At 53.4% G+C, this 14650-nt stretch overlaps 1 protein-coding gene across 1 annotated transcript in view; it reads left to right on the plus strand.

Annotated features, from left to right (window-relative positions):
- SPTBN5 (spectrin beta, non-erythrocytic 5) overlaps window positions 1-14650 on the plus strand; it is a 48130-nt gene that overhangs the window by 13121 nt on the left and 20359 nt on the right. The window contains exons 13-34 of the mRNA XM_081291592.1: window positions 690-822; window positions 1689-1801; window positions 1882-2025; window positions 2649-2801; window positions 3314-3444; window positions 3645-3884; window positions 4211-4498; window positions 5534-5774; window positions 5953-6092; window positions 6226-6325; window positions 7013-7183; window positions 7634-7798; window positions 8177-8391; window positions 8753-8939; window positions 9184-9384; window positions 9609-9725; window positions 10681-10838; window positions 11238-11373; window positions 11628-11773; window positions 12941-13055; window positions 13161-13271; window positions 13497-13676. Coding sequence (XP_081147718.1) covers window positions 690-822; window positions 1689-1801; window positions 1882-2025; window positions 2649-2801; window positions 3314-3444; window positions 3645-3884; window positions 4211-4498; window positions 5534-5774; window positions 5953-6092; window positions 6226-6325; window positions 7013-7183; window positions 7634-7798; window positions 8177-8391; window positions 8753-8939; window positions 9184-9384; window positions 9609-9725; window positions 10681-10838; window positions 11238-11373; window positions 11628-11773; window positions 12941-13055; window positions 13161-13271; window positions 13497-13676 — 3585 coding nt within the window. The remainder of the gene's footprint in view (window positions 1-689; window positions 823-1688; window positions 1802-1881; window positions 2026-2648; window positions 2802-3313; window positions 3445-3644; window positions 3885-4210; window positions 4499-5533; window positions 5775-5952; window positions 6093-6225; window positions 6326-7012; window positions 7184-7633; window positions 7799-8176; window positions 8392-8752; window positions 8940-9183; window positions 9385-9608; window positions 9726-10680; window positions 10839-11237; window positions 11374-11627; window positions 11774-12940; window positions 13056-13160; window positions 13272-13496; window positions 13677-14650) is intronic.

The following is a 14650-nucleotide window of genomic DNA, read 5'->3' on the forward strand; positions in this document are numbered from 1 at the left end:
AAGGAAGAAGGAAGGAAGGAAGGAAGGAAGGAAGGAAGGAAGGAAGGAAATTGCTTGTAGCTCACAATGAAGCTAAGGAGGCCCCTAGACTCTCTGTTCATGCTCCACTCCTCTACCCCGAGCTCCAAGGAAGCTCCATGTCCCACTCCCAGGTCTGAAAGGCCCATCTTTCCCTTTTCTTTTGTGTTTATTCCCTGGATAACATAATTTTTTTTAAAAAAATTAATTCATAGTATATCACCAATGGTCTGGTCCAACCCCCTCTCTTTACAGATGATGTAACCATGGTTCAGGGGGTCCAGGTTATTAAGAACATGTAGTTATCCCTACCAGAGAGTCTCCTGACTTCCTGTTCTGAGCTGTATCTACCCCACCCACACTGTATTTCTGTGATGCTATACTAATACATAACTCTCTAGTTATAGGACAAAAATATGGGTTCTTCCTATTCTGTGTGTCCTGCTTTTCTAGTTTTTAATTGTTTAAATGAATGAACGGGAGCATCCTAATACCTTTTTTGTGTCCTCTGTTGACCAGCCTGTGCTGGTAATGATGGAGAGATCCTGCCTGGCCCCTGGCATTTTAGACCTTTGCTTTGCCCAATGCTGAGTGGCAAAAGCAGAGCTGCTCCTTCTGCTGAGGGGTAGAGCCATTAGGCACCTGAGCAGAGCCTTTGCATCTCCATGCAGGAGGAACCCTCAGAATGCTGGAGCAGGATTGATGAAGAGACAATTGGGAGACCCCAGAATGGGTCCCAAATCTTAGCAACACCAGCCAGCCAGCACCCATGCCCCCAGGGCCAGATGCACTTTGCCTCCGAAGGTATGAGGTCAAGAGCCATATAGGAGCCTTAACAGGCTGTCATGAATGAAGAGATTAAACATATTCTGTGTGGTGGCTCTCTTGAACATCCAACAACTGAAGGGAAGAAATTTAGGGGAGGCCAGTTTGGGCTACTCAAAGACAGCACTGGACTGCCCAGTGGTGTGAGTTCCTGTCACTAGGCAGCTATGGAGAGGTGGTTTTACACCAGCGAAGTTTAAATGAGATGGTCATGTAGGTCTTGTCCAGCTTGAAATTCTCTTGAGTTCCCCTTTTCCCACCCTCTAGTTCTTGATCTCTCTCCCTTTCTCATCCTTTTCTTTCATCCCCTTAACCCAGTCCTGAGCAGCTTGGGCAGATGCTGCCACTGCTGTCAACCCTTGCCCAGGGACAGAGGTAAAATATGGCACAGACTTGGTACTTATCCATCCCTAAGGAGGCACACCAGCCTGTTTCCCCAGTCTTCTCTTCCAAGCTTCTACTACCCCAGCCACCTTGTCTTCCCCTCTGCAAATGTTTCTTTTCTAGCAGGGCCTACTGGGGCCCTACCTTGTCCTTAAAATCTTTTCCAATACCCCACACCATTCTGGCTCCCCCTCCCCCACAGACACCTATATTACTTATTTCACATGATACATTCTCTGCCTACCTATAGACATCCCAGGATAGTGTCCTACCTGCTCTGAGTCTGTGAGCCTTGCAATTCTGAGAGGTTTGTGAGCCCCTGGATAGGTCCTAAGTTAACATAGGGTCAGGCACAGGGAAGCACTAAAATAATAAATAACCCCCATCTATCCCCATGGTGAGCCTCTGGGTAGAGAAGAGGAGCGGGCCCTGAGCAGTGCTCGCAGCCTGTACTCCCACAGGGCCAAGGCTTACCTGGCTCTCAGAAGTGGCCCTGGACACCCCTGAGCTGAAGAACTGGGGAGAATGCCAAGCCAAGGTGCCCATCAGCCATGTCATGGAGCAGGATCCCCAGGTACAACTGCCCCCCCTCAACCAAGGCCTCTGCAGCTTGGTTGGAGCCCCATGTGGACAGACTGCTCTATATCTGCACAGGTGGTGTCTTCCCTGAGCCCTCCAGGGAAAGGTCCAAGCATGGCTCTCTCAGCTGAGTCTGACCTTGATTTTGACCCCAACACCATTCTCCAGACACAGGACCACTTGAGCCAGGACTATGAGAGCCTGCGGGCTCTGGCAGAGGTAATGTTCCTTGTTCAAAAATTGTTCATCAAACCACTAGCCCCTGTGTCTCCATCCCAAAGGACTGATCAGTAATTGAAATGCTTCCTGCCTCAAGAAATTTATGTCATGGCTGAGCATAAGTTGACAAATCTGTATATGGATGCAGTATGATGGGAGCCCATGAAAGGGGAGCCCAAGTCAGCGTGGGGGTCAGGGAAGTCACTAACAAGGGAAAGACATTTAAACTGAGACTTGAACAAGGAGAAGCAGAGAGTAGGCAACCTTTGTGAAGTAGGCCAGAACCTGAGTAAAGGCCAGGAGTAAGCTTGATGGAGGAGGCCAAAGCCAGAGTGCCTGGAACACAGATGCCAGGGCGGCAATGGCTAGCAGAGAGCCGGGAGAAGCAAGCGGGGCTGCCTGGGCAGAGCCAAAGCCCACAGGGAAATGTGGATTTGACCTATGAGCTTATGACAAACCTAACCTCTTATGTTTCCCTCTGTGAGAGGACATGGGGCCAAGCATTGGCAAAGACCCCTTCTGGCCCTAGCAAATGCTGGTGGGCTTGGGTGGGGATCTGCTCTGGGTGCCCTGTAGGGGGCACTGACCCTCATCCAATCCTCACCCAGCCCACCTCTTCTCAGCTCCGCAGGGCCCGGTTGGAGGAGGCAGTGGCTCTCTTTGGCTTCTACCACTCCTGTGGGGAGCTCCAGTCCTGGCTAGAGGAGCAGACTGTGCTGTTCCAAATGCTCCAGCCGCAGGCCAACGACTTGGAAATCATGCAGTCCAAATATAAGGTACAGCCCCTTGAAGCCAAGAGGGGCCTGGAGTGTTCAGTCCCTCCTCGCCTTGCTCCTGCCTCCCTGTTAGTCATGTGCTCCGGGTCCCCATGTTAACTGAGGTCCTATCTGGGAGGGGAGCAGGCATAATAAATAGACCCTCAAGGTTAAGGACTTGGAGTTCTGCCCTTCCAGAGGCAAGCAGCATAAGCATCTCCATGTCGGAGCTTGTCAGATGTTCTTCATAGTCCTATCGAAAGGAAACAACACCCCCCCCACTCCAGAGGCTGGGGGTGGTGGCATATGCCTATAATCCCAGCCTCAGGAGGCCAGGGCAAAAGGATTGCAAGTTCAAAGTCAGCCTGGGCAATTTAGTGAGACCCTGTCTCAAATTTTAAAAAAAAAAGCGGGGGGGGGGGGGTGTTAGGGATGTAGGTCAGTGGTAGAGCACCCCTGGGTTCAATCTCCAAGTACCATGAAAAAAAAAAAAAAAAGAAAAAAACAGAGGCCTGGGTCCTCATTCTCTCCAGAACTTCCTCTTTGCCCTGGCTGTGAGAAAGGGCCACTGGGCTGAGATCAACAGCTCTGCTGAGCAACTGAAACAGAGATGTCCTGGGGACTCCACAAAAATCCAGCGTCAACAAGAGGACCTGCACCAGAGGTAAAAATGAGGGGGAGTGCCAGGTGATGTGGACAGGGTGGAGGTAAGGTCTGGTGCCTCCTATAATGACAGTGTCAGGGACAGACAAGAGGGCAGGGGATAGCCAGTCTATCAGCTTATCATAAAAGATTCTGGTCAGGGCCTCAAAATGGATGGGAAGGTGTCCCTGTGATAGAGACATCCCTGTACCCTCTGCCCAGGTGGGGCCAGCTAGAGGCCCTGAAGAAGGAGAAGGGCCTGCAGCTGGCACACAGCATGGAAGTGTGCAGTTTTCTGCAGGAATATGGACACACACAGGCCCAGCTGCAGGACGTTCTACTCCAACTGGAGGCCCTGGAGCCAGAGAGCTCTGAGGCCAGTCACTGTGCCCTGCAGCTGAGCCAGCAGAAGGTCCTGGTGCTGGAGAAGAGGATCCACTACCTCCAGAGAGTAGCTGTAAAGTATGACTGGTGACAGTGCCCTGGGAGGCAGTAAAGTCAGAGGGAGGTCTGAGCAAGGCAATGCAATGAGGAAGGGGACGGAACCTGGGATGGGAAGAAGCACATCCTCATGCTGTCTCCCACCTCCTGGGTAGAGGTGGGAGACAGCATGAGAGTGCTCTTGGGGAAAGAAAGAGCCATGTGTCCATGCTGCCCCTAAGTCAGGGTGGAGTGGGCATTCAGAGTTGTTAACACTTTCCTGGGAAATACAAGACTGAGCAGATGACATATGTATGGAACACAGGGCCCAGGATAGGGCACTGACTATGCAGTTGCCTGTCTCCCAGGGTGGAGGAGTTAGGCCCTGCAGAGAGCCAACCCCTGCAGGAACAGATGGAGATGCTGCAGGGCCTGCTGAAGAAAGCACAGGGGCAGGTGACCCAACAGAACCGGGTGTGGGCTGAGGCTCGAGCCTGGCAGAGCTTCCTGAAGGAGAGCCAGCAATTGCTGCTGTGGGCAGAGGGTATCCAGGCTCGACTGTGCCACGAGGAGGAGTTGGTGGATGCAGCCTCAGGCCAGCGGCTGCTGAAGAAACATGGAGAGCTGCAGGAAGAGATCCACCTGCAGCAAGAAAGGTCAGGAAGGGAGGTCAGGCAGGGTGCACTTCAGGCTGGGTGAAGCCTGAGGCCCTCGAGTCCAGAAAAGGAGAGCAGGAAGCAGTGTGGTCACTGGGGGAGTGATACCTGAGGGAGGTTTACAGGAGGGACCTAGGCTCAGGTCAGGAAGCCCATAGACTTTGGGGAAGCCCCAGGATATTGAGCTGCCTGGGAGGCTCTATGCTGTGCAGGCCCACATGCCCCTCCAGGTGAGTTAATAGATGCCACCCCATCAGGGCAATCTAGTGCTGCATTCTAGATGAGGCCAACCCTGTGGGCCCTGGAGTCAAATGGCTCAGAATCCATCCATAAACTATTATACCTGCCTCCTCGGTATAGTGATGCCTGTCCTGCAGGGATGATGTGATGGCCCAACGGGCAGGGCCACCACAGGCAGTGCTCAGGCTGTGGGCCAGTCTTCAGGAGCATGGCAGATGTCAAACAGACCCTGAGATACATCTGCCCTCTCTCTGATTGCCACACCCCATTACCTGGTTCAGGCTGCAGCAGCTCACAGGAAGTAGAGTTTTTTTCCTACTTCTCACAATGGTGTCACTTATTCCCCATCTGTATGACTGCACCCAGTTAAAAGGATCACCTGTCCTACTTGTGCAAAGGCTCCATGTGGGCTTGCAGTGGCCCTGGATGCAGGCATACATGTGGTTTGAGTGGTCTGTCTCTGTTAGTTGTGCTGCCCCAACAGGTTCATTTGCTTTGGCATTGGCCATTAGCCAGCCACATTTAGAGGATGGTCAACAGAAGTGAAGGTGTGGCATGGCAGAGAGCTTGGAACTATTGGGTCCTAAGCACTGTGCTGGGCCCATTACATTCACTGCATCCTTCATGAACCCAGGTGTGGCTGTCCCATGGGACAGGTGAACTGATTGGCAGACCCCCTCCTGCCAGTTACCCTCACATCAGAGCTCCACTGTGAAGGAAGCATGGAGATGAGAGAGGAGGAAGCTGGGAGAGGAGCCAGATAGGGGTTGAACCTCTGCCTATTGTCCTGGACAGGTTACAGCAGCTGGAAGCTCAGGGCATGACCATGGCAGCCTTGGACTCCCCACATTCCCAAGAGGTGGCCAGTGCTCTGCGGCTTCTGGGCCACTGTGGCCAGGAGCTGAAGGCTGCATGGGAGCAGAGACAGCAGAGGCTGTGGGAGGGACTGAAGTTGCATACGTTTGGCCAAGAAGTGGATGGTTTCATTGCCACCTGTGCCAACCACAAGGCCTTCCTGAGCCTGGACAACCTGGGGGTATGGAACCAGGGATATGGAACTGGGTTGTTACTGGGTTATCAATCCCCCATCACTGGAGGGAGTTCATCTCCTTGGGCCCAGAAGCCTGGCTGGGCACGAGGCCCCTGGGTCCATGGTGGGTGAGATGGTGCTGCCCTCGTCCTCCCAGGAATGACTTCAGGTCTCTAAACCCTAGGAAGATGTGAGGGAGGCCCAGAGCCTGTTACAGCAACACCAGGCCTTTGGGTGGCTCCTGGGAGCCCTGCACCTTCGAGCAGAGGCTCTGCAGGCCCATGGCAAGAAGCTAGTTCAGAACAAACATCCTGCTGCGCCCAGGTGAGCCTGGCCTGCTATTTTTTCTCCTCCTGTGCAGACTGCTGTGCTGGCTGGAGAGTGGGAAAGCAGAGGGGTGTACCTGGGCTGGGTGGGCCTCAGGGCAGAGAGGAGCCCTCCCCTCCCCCACCTCCAGGGTCAGAGAGAAGCTGCAGAGTGTCCAGGTACAGTGGACCAGAGTCCAGGAGAGGAGTGAGCAGAGGAGAGGGCAGCTGCTGGCTTCCCTCCAGCTTCAGGTAAGGGGCTCCCTGGGTATAGGAGGCCTCCCAAGATCAGTGCCTGAGAGTCCACCTGTGTGCTAACCGTGTGACGACAGGGAGCATTTCCGCTTACAGAGCACTCTTCCCACACATCACATCGTCCCTCCTTGCAGCACCTCCTAAGAGGCAGGCTCTGTGCCTCAGGTGTTTCCTGATGAGGATAATGAACTGTGGCCACTTGGCTGTCTGAGACTGGGCCAGGCCTAAAGTGCAGGCCCCTTGACTAACCCACCACTGCCTCACCCTGCTATCCCCTTTCCCTGAGTTTCTGGCACACTCTAGGGTTTTACATGGGTCATGCAAGACCAGACTGTGGTTCTGTGAATATTTGTTCAGTTCCAGAACAGCTCTAGGCTGGGCCAGGCCACAGGCCTCCCAGAGCTTTGGCCTATCAGAGCAAGATGGCCAAACATGACCTGATGTTGGCTAGAGGAGTGGGAACCTGACAGGCACTCCTCCTATCTGGGCACAGTGTTCCTGTCCCCAATTTGTTGAGCAGTAACTTCAGGCTCCATCTCCCTCATGCTCCAAAATTGGCTGTGGGTCTTGCTTTCCCCACAGGGGTCCCTGAGGCCCCTTATATAGGTAGGTCCCTGCACCATCCTTGTCCCCAGGCTATGATAACCACCCTCTGGTTGTTGAGCATTCCTGGTTTGGGGGCAGGAATGGAAGCAGGACGTGGTGGAGCTGATGCTGTGGATGGAGGAGAAGTGGTCAGTGGCAGCACATGAGCCCTCCCGAGCACCCAGCAGCATTCTGCGAAAACTCAGGCGGCATGAAGCAGTTGAGAGGGAGCTGATAGCCACCCGTGGGCATATGGAGGACCTGCAACAGGTGGGGGACACTGCATTGAGACAGTCCACACTAGCCTACACGTTTTCATGGAGCACAGTCATTGAAAGAAGAGTCAATTCTAATTACCATGGAATCAGTCAATTCTAATTATTTCCTTCACTCGGCTGGGTGTTCCTTTGCTTGGTACCCAAACCAACATAGAAAGCTGCCACCACCCCTGCTCCCTCCACTCTCCAGGACAAGCCTCAGAGCCTGCCCCTTCGCCAGAACAAAGCTCTTCCCTACCTTCCACTTGGGCCTGCTCACCCAACTCTACTCGCCCTCTTTCCTCTGCCCATAGCTAGGTAGGGGACACATGAACTGCTGGAGCCCAGACAACCTGTGGAAAGCAGCTTGCAGCCTGTCACCTGCTCCCCTATCCCCTGGGTCCAGCCTGCTGTGGTCCAGCAACCCAGAAAATTGCCTTGTGCCTTTGTCTCTGTGATCCAGGCTGGGAGAGAGCTATTGTGCAGCAGTCCGCATGCCCAGGAAGACATACAGTCCAGGCTTCAGGGCCTGGGGCACAAGTGGGAGGAGTTGAATTGCAAGATGGCAGAGCGTGGGGATGTGCTTCAGCAGGCTAGACAGCAGGAACAGCTCCTGGGACTGCTGCAGGTTACAGGAGGGAGACTTGCTGGACTGGGGCTGGGTGGGAGCAGGCAAGACAGAAGGCAGAGGGAAGGAGTCTGGGTGTTCTACTGCCTCTAGAATGGCACCATGAAGTCCTGTAACCTGTGGAGGCCTCTGGCCCACAGCAAATTGAGCATGGCTTTACCCATCAGAAGGCCAGAGTGGCTCTTCTGTTTCCAGGTGTAGTCAACAACTTGAGTCCTCCAGAAAGAAAGAAGCATGAGGGGCCAGGGAACAGTGTATGGGCACTACAGGTTGGGGATGACAGCGATAGGTCCCTGGTGAGTCTGGTATTGTAAGACCTGAGTCTCATCTGCTGTGCTAAAATGGAAAGCCTAATATACCCCCTGTGGCCCTACTCAGGATGCCAAGGAGAAGATGGAGCAGCTAGAGGGAGCCCTGAAGAGTACAGAAATGGGGTCCAACCTGTGTTCAATCCGAAGGCTGCAGAAACAGCACTGCCAATTGGAAGATGAAAGGCAGGCACTGGGCAGCAAGATGGCTACCCTCATCTCCCAGGCCCATAGTGTGGTCACTTCCCAGACCATCCTAGAGGAGATCCAGAAGTGCCAACAGAGGTGAGGCCCTGTCCACAGAGTGACCTCTGTTCTGTCTTCACCCTGCTGTGTCCTCTCACTCATCCTTTGTTAACCCAAAGGCCCAAAGTGTGGCAACTATGTGACCTGGATGTCCAAACCTCCTTTCTTTCTGAGTGGAGATGTTCTGGAGTAGGAGGGTCAGAGATCCCAGTGGGCATCCTAAGCAGGACACCCCTGTCTGGTCAGGCAGGTCCCCTGGGTGGTGAAGTGGGCCCTGTACCTCCAGCTGCCTACCCTTTTTCAAATATGACTTTCTTGTATTCGCTGGCCTTGTTCTTCATAGGTCCCTGGCTGGTCCTGGCCCCATTCCCAACTTCTCCCATCTTCTCCCTCCACTCAGGTTCAAGTCCCTGCAGAGCCATCTGGCCACCCAGTGTCTACAGTTGCAAGCCTCAGTTGAGCTATATGAATTTGATCACCTGAGCAACCTGGAGCTCACATGGGTGGCTGAGCACATGCCCAGGACCAGCCCTACCAGCTACACCCAGTGCTGGGATAGTGCCCAGAGCCTTCAACATAAGCACAAGGTGGTGGCCCCTTTTCCTCCCAGGACCCCTGACATCCCATTCCCAGACCTTAGGAGCCTTCTGCCACTACTCAGGGTATTCTGGCCTCTAAGTCCCTTTTCCTGGATTCCATATCTCTGCCCTAGCTATTCTTGATCTGGGGTCTTACCACAACTGAGTGCTGAAGTCACTTCCATGCCTCTGCTCTGGACCCTGTGGTTAAGGGAACTTCAGAGGCAATGCCTGTCATGCTTTCCTGTGGCAGGAACTCCAAGCAGAGTTGAGAGTCCACCAAGGGCAGGTGCAACGGGTGCTATGTTCCGGCCAGAACCTTGCAGCTTCTGGGCACCCCCATGCTCAGCACATCAGGGAGCAGTGCAAGGAGCTGGAAGGCCATTGGGCAGAGCTGGAGCAGGCATGTGAGGTGCAGTCACGCTGCCTGCAGCAGGCCATCGCTTTCCAACAGGTAGGATAGAGAAAGCACAAGGTCAGGGGAGGGCAGCCCCTGTGAGGGAGCATTTGTGCACACTCAGGGAGGGAAGTCAGTGGTGAGAGCCTGCGCCAGGAGCTGGCTGGTCCCCATATAGCCAGAAGCCCCTCTATGCAGGCTGCTGGTAAGCACAGTATCCTCAGTGGGTGAGAGAAGGTTCTGTCTGAGATTACCCAGGTGAGTGGTACTATTCTTGGCAGTATTTTCTCCATGCATCTGAGCTGGAGGGCTGGATAGAGGAGAAGCGGCCACTGGCAAGCAGTCAGGACTATGGCAGGGACGAGGCAGCTACCTTGGAACTCATCAGGAAGCACCAGGTACCCTGTCCTAAGCAACCCCACAGGGTGGACTTGGGTGGTGGTGGACCATGAAGAGGGGGTCTGTCTCACCCCCAAAGGGAACATATGACTTCTCGGAGGCACAGAGCCCTGCTTTTTCTTCCTGAAGACAGGCCCACTGCCCACCCAACTCCTACAGCACCCTCCTCCTCCCCGGCGCTCCTTCTTGCCAAGGCAACCCGAGTGCTGGGACCTGGGAACACTCTCCCTCTATTGCCTCTCCCTGCTGCCTCAGCCTCTGGGTGTCTCTGCTTCCTCTTCCTCCCTTTCCTCCCCAACACTTTTCTACTCCTTCAGGGGCACCTGCTCCAGCTCACCCCACATCTTCCATGGTATTTTCCTCTCAGGCTTTGAATATCACCCTTAGAGTTAACCAGATGCCCTTCCTGAAACCTCCTTCCTCCCACAGTATGCCCTAATTAAAGGGAAGGAGGCCTGGAAGCCCCCTCCTCATTTCTGGAATTGAACTCTCAGAACCACACAAGCTCCACAGCTTGGACCCCATGACACTACTATTTCCATGTGTGCTGTGCCTGAGAACCTTTAGTGAACCATTCCTTTAGGATATGCCTAGAGTCTTGGTCCCATGCAGCCCGTGGCCCAGGCTTCCTTTATTCTGTCCACCTCTTACACTTTGAGCTTGGGGTCTAGTGTGCTGCTCCCTTCCTTGGCCCATACCATCCACCATTCACCCTTTCCTGCTAAACAATGAGCCCTCTGAGGACACAGACCATGTCTTCATTTTCTGGATCAGTCAGTACGTCATCAGATTTGGGTAATGGGGGTGGATGGGTAGACGGATGAGTGTATGAGTTGATGAGTGAATGGATGGAAGATGAATGGATAGGTGTGGGGAGGGTGGGCAGGTGGGTGGGTGGATGGATAGATGAAGAGTCATTGGGTCCTAGCCTTGCATGGGTTCTTATGTTGGCAGGTGCTGCAGGAGGAACTAGCTCTTCATTGGAGCTCCATGGAGAAACTTGACCAGAAAGCCCAAACCCTCTCTGGTCCAGAGGCCCCTGAGCAGCTGGGTGTGATGCAGGAGAGGCTCCGGAAACAGTTGTGGGTGCTACAGGAGCTGGTAGCCTCACGGTGAGAGGCTTTGCAACCCCTCTCATCAGTGGGTTCAGGGGTCTTAGCCGCAATTGACTGTCCCCATGTCACGGCCGTAAATTGGTACATGTGACCCCAGGCCCATATAGATACATCAGGAGAAGGATATCTTTGTTGTTTATACATAAATTCTTCAATCATCGCCCACTGGGCAGGAACTGGATGCCTCAACTTAAGACCATTCATCTCTTCCCCACATCTATACCTTCCTTTTACCTTCCCCTGGTCTTCCTGTGCCTGCTTCTCCCTGAATCCTGGATCATAATTTAAGCAGAGACCATGAAAACCCCCATCCTTCAGGTCACTCCCTTCAACTGGCCCAGCTGTCCCCAGGGGGACAGCAACTAACTCCTTGGGAACCATGGGCTGTCACCACAGGGGTCGAGAGCTGGAGTGGACCCTGAAGCTGCATGAGTTCATGAGGGAGGCTGAGGATCTGAAGAGTTGGCTGGCCAGCCAGAAGCAGGTGGCCAGAAAGGAGGAGAGCCTTGGAGAGGACTATGAGCACGTGCTGGTGAGGGGGCGGGGGGTGGGGGAAGGACTGGGGCAGGTTATGGGGGAAAGGTAGCTGGTCCTGCTGGGTTAGATGGAGAAGGTGCAGTGGAGTCACGAGTCCTAGCTAAGGACAGGCCTTCAGAGTAGAGTAGGCAGGCTATGCCTGTCCAACCCCACATTTTCCTGTAGGTCACTGAGATGCCCCACTCCCCAGGCTGCCTGCTGCCTGACCAGTGGGTGCCACACGAGTTATCCTTTACCCTCTCTCCTCAGCACCTCTGTACCAAGTTTGCAAAGTTTCAGCACCAGACGGAGATGGGTGGCCAGCGGGTGGCAGCCTGTCAGCAGCTGGCAAAGAGCCTCCTGGAACATGGCCAGAACACTGCTCACAAGGTCCATCGGAAGCAACAGGAACTGCAGTGAGTGCAGGAGATAGGGGCAGGGGCTGGGATCAGGGGAAGGTGTCGGGCAGGGAGTCTGGGGTATTAAAGAGGGTGGCATCCCTCATTGTTATACAAAATTACATATAAGAGGTTGTGAGGGGAATGGGAAAAAAAACAAGGAGAGAAATGAATTACAGTAGATGGGGTAGAGAGAGAAGATGGGAGGGAAGGGGAGGGGGGATAGTAGGGGATAGGAAAGGTAGCAGAATACAACAGTCACTAATAGGGCATTATGTAAAAATGTGGATGTGTAACCGATGTGATTCTGCAATCTGCATTTGGGGTAAAAATGGGAGTTCATAACCCACTTGAATCTAATGTATGAAATATGATATGTCAAGAGCTTTGTAATGTTTTGAACAACCAATAAAAAAAAGATTATAAAAATAAATAAATAAATAAATAAATAAATAAAAAAGAGGGTGGCATGCTCCAAGGCCCACACAGGTTCTGCCTGTCCATCTGGAGAGGGGCTGGTGCCAGGGAAGACCACAGGTTGAGGTCTGTTTTGGGAGGTGAGGCGAGAGAGCCCTGCCCAGGGCTTTTTCCCAGAACTTGTAGGAGGAGATGCAGGAAGACTTCCTGGGCCAGGGAAGGGGCTTTTCCATGGGCTCCCCCAGCTCCCATAACTGCCTCCTACGCAGCCCTTACACTCCACTTTCCTAGGTTCCACCCAGCTGGTATGGATCCACCCCCAGCCTGTGAGCTTCGGGCAAGGTTATGACTTTTCATAACCCCTAGCACAGGGCCTGGCGTGGTGGAAGCCTTTGAGCTCAGCCAGAGTTTGCTGGCAAATGAGAAATGAAGAGATGTGTCCTCTGCCCCCAAGGCATTTGTAATCTGATTGATATATTGAGAATCAAATATGCAAGATGTAAGGAGTATCACATAGGAGAGAGATCAATTAAGTGCTGAGCATTATACCAGCAAGGGACCAGATTCACAGTGAAGCTAGAGAGAGACTCCTGGAAAGGAGGGAGGTTTGCAGATGGGCCAAAGGCAGGAGGCACTAAGGAAGAGGCCCATTCAGGAGCTTTGGACAAGTTATGGATACAACCCAGGGAGGAGAAGGGTTGAACAGACCTAACAAGGGAGGGGAACTCAAGGCTGATCCCCTGCTGGTCTCCCATGTGCCGCCATCAGGGCTGCCTGGTCAGAGCTATGGGAGCTGACCCAGGCTCGAGGCCAACTGCTCCAAGATGCCAAGACCACCCTCAGAGTTCATGGAGATCTGCTGGAGGCCCTTACCCAGGTCCAGGTGTGAGCTCAGGGGGAGGAAGGGATTCTTTGTAGAAGTGGGTCCTTCCCAGGCTCAGTACCCTACCCACCATTCCTGACCCTGGTGGACCTCTGCTGTCCTCAGGAGAAAGCCATGAGCCTCCCCAGTGATGTGGCCCAGGACCTACATGGGGTGGAAGCCCAACTGAGGAGACAGGAGGGTCTCGAGCATGAGCTTGCGCTCTCTGAGCAGCAGGTAAGCAGATGGGCTGCCTCCCCCACTTGAGCCCTGCAGGTCCCTCTGGCTTGGCCCATCTGTTCTCCTAGATTCCCCCACTGTCCCTCAGCCTCCAGTAGGGCCCATTGTGCATGGCAGGGCATGACCCAAGGAGGACCTGAGTTTTCCCTGGTGGGACACATTTTGGGATGGTCAGGCCTCTGAGGACGCAACCCTTCCTCTCTATCCCTTATATAATAACAGCTGCAGAAACTGCTGGAGGCTGGAGGGAGGGTGCAGAAGCTGTGTCCAGGGCCTCAGGCCCATGCCATGCAGCAGAGGCAGCAAGCTGTGACACAGGCCTGGAAGAACCTGTGGTTGCAAGTGGAGCAGCGCAGGGCCCACCTGGAGCGGGCATGCCTCCTGGCCCGCTTCCACACAGCAGTGAGAGTTTCTTCCCCTTTTGAGGGGCTTCTGTGTGTGTGTGTGTGTGTGTGTGTGTGTGTGTGCGCGCGCGTTGTATTATACTTTGTGTGTGCATGCACTAATGAAAGAAAACTGGTGTCTTTGTGGGGGAATGGGACAACAACATGAAAAATATGAGCCCATCAAGATGTTAGTCTGGCTGTTCATGGGTGGAGCCCAGGGGACATGGCAGGGACTTCTCAGGTTTGGATGAATGCCAGCACAAATGAGTGACAGGGTCCTGGCCAGGGCTGAGAAGTGAGAGCCCATTATTGGAGACCCAGATGTTCTAGACAATATCCTCTGGATCAACCTGCATCTATTTAACATCTGTGTTGAGCCCTCTGCTAGGAGCTGTGGGTGGAGAAAGGAGGGTGATATGGAAGATGAAATTTCTGCCCTCATGGAACCCACCCACATTGGGGACATGAGCCTAATACACCAAGGAATCAAATGAGAACAGTGACCCTGGTAGTGAGGTCCCAGGAGTCCCTGTGTTCCAATGCCTGGTAGACCAGGAAGCTCAACCTATGACACTATGAAAAGGCTTGAGTTTAGGGTGCCACTCTGTCATTTTGTAGCACTCTGAGCAAGGCACTTGGCTCTAGGTTGTTACTCTCTGCCAGTCAAGCATCTATAATTTGACACATACATGGTGTCACTATCCCCTTTCCCTTATGCATTGTTTGGACAAAAGCCCAAGTCCCTCCAGCTCTGACACTATGATCATCCACAGATCAATAGAAGACAGCAACTTAGCAAGGACCTAAGCAACTCATCCAGACCCTGTCTCTAAATAAAATATAAAAAAGGGCTGGGGATATGGCTCAGTGGTTAAGTGCCCCTAGGTTCAATCTCTTACAGAAAAAACAAAATAGAAGACAACTGTAAATGTTAGCTCAGAAGCTCATAGTGGGAGAGCAGGAAGACATCAATGGACAGGGAAGGCTGCA

The sequence above is a fragment of the Spermophilus citellus genome, assembly GCF_964194105.1.
Source record: "Spermophilus citellus genome assembly, chromosome: 4".
In the NCBI taxonomy this organism is placed as follows: Eukaryota; Metazoa; Chordata; class Mammalia; order Rodentia; family Sciuridae; genus Spermophilus; species Spermophilus citellus.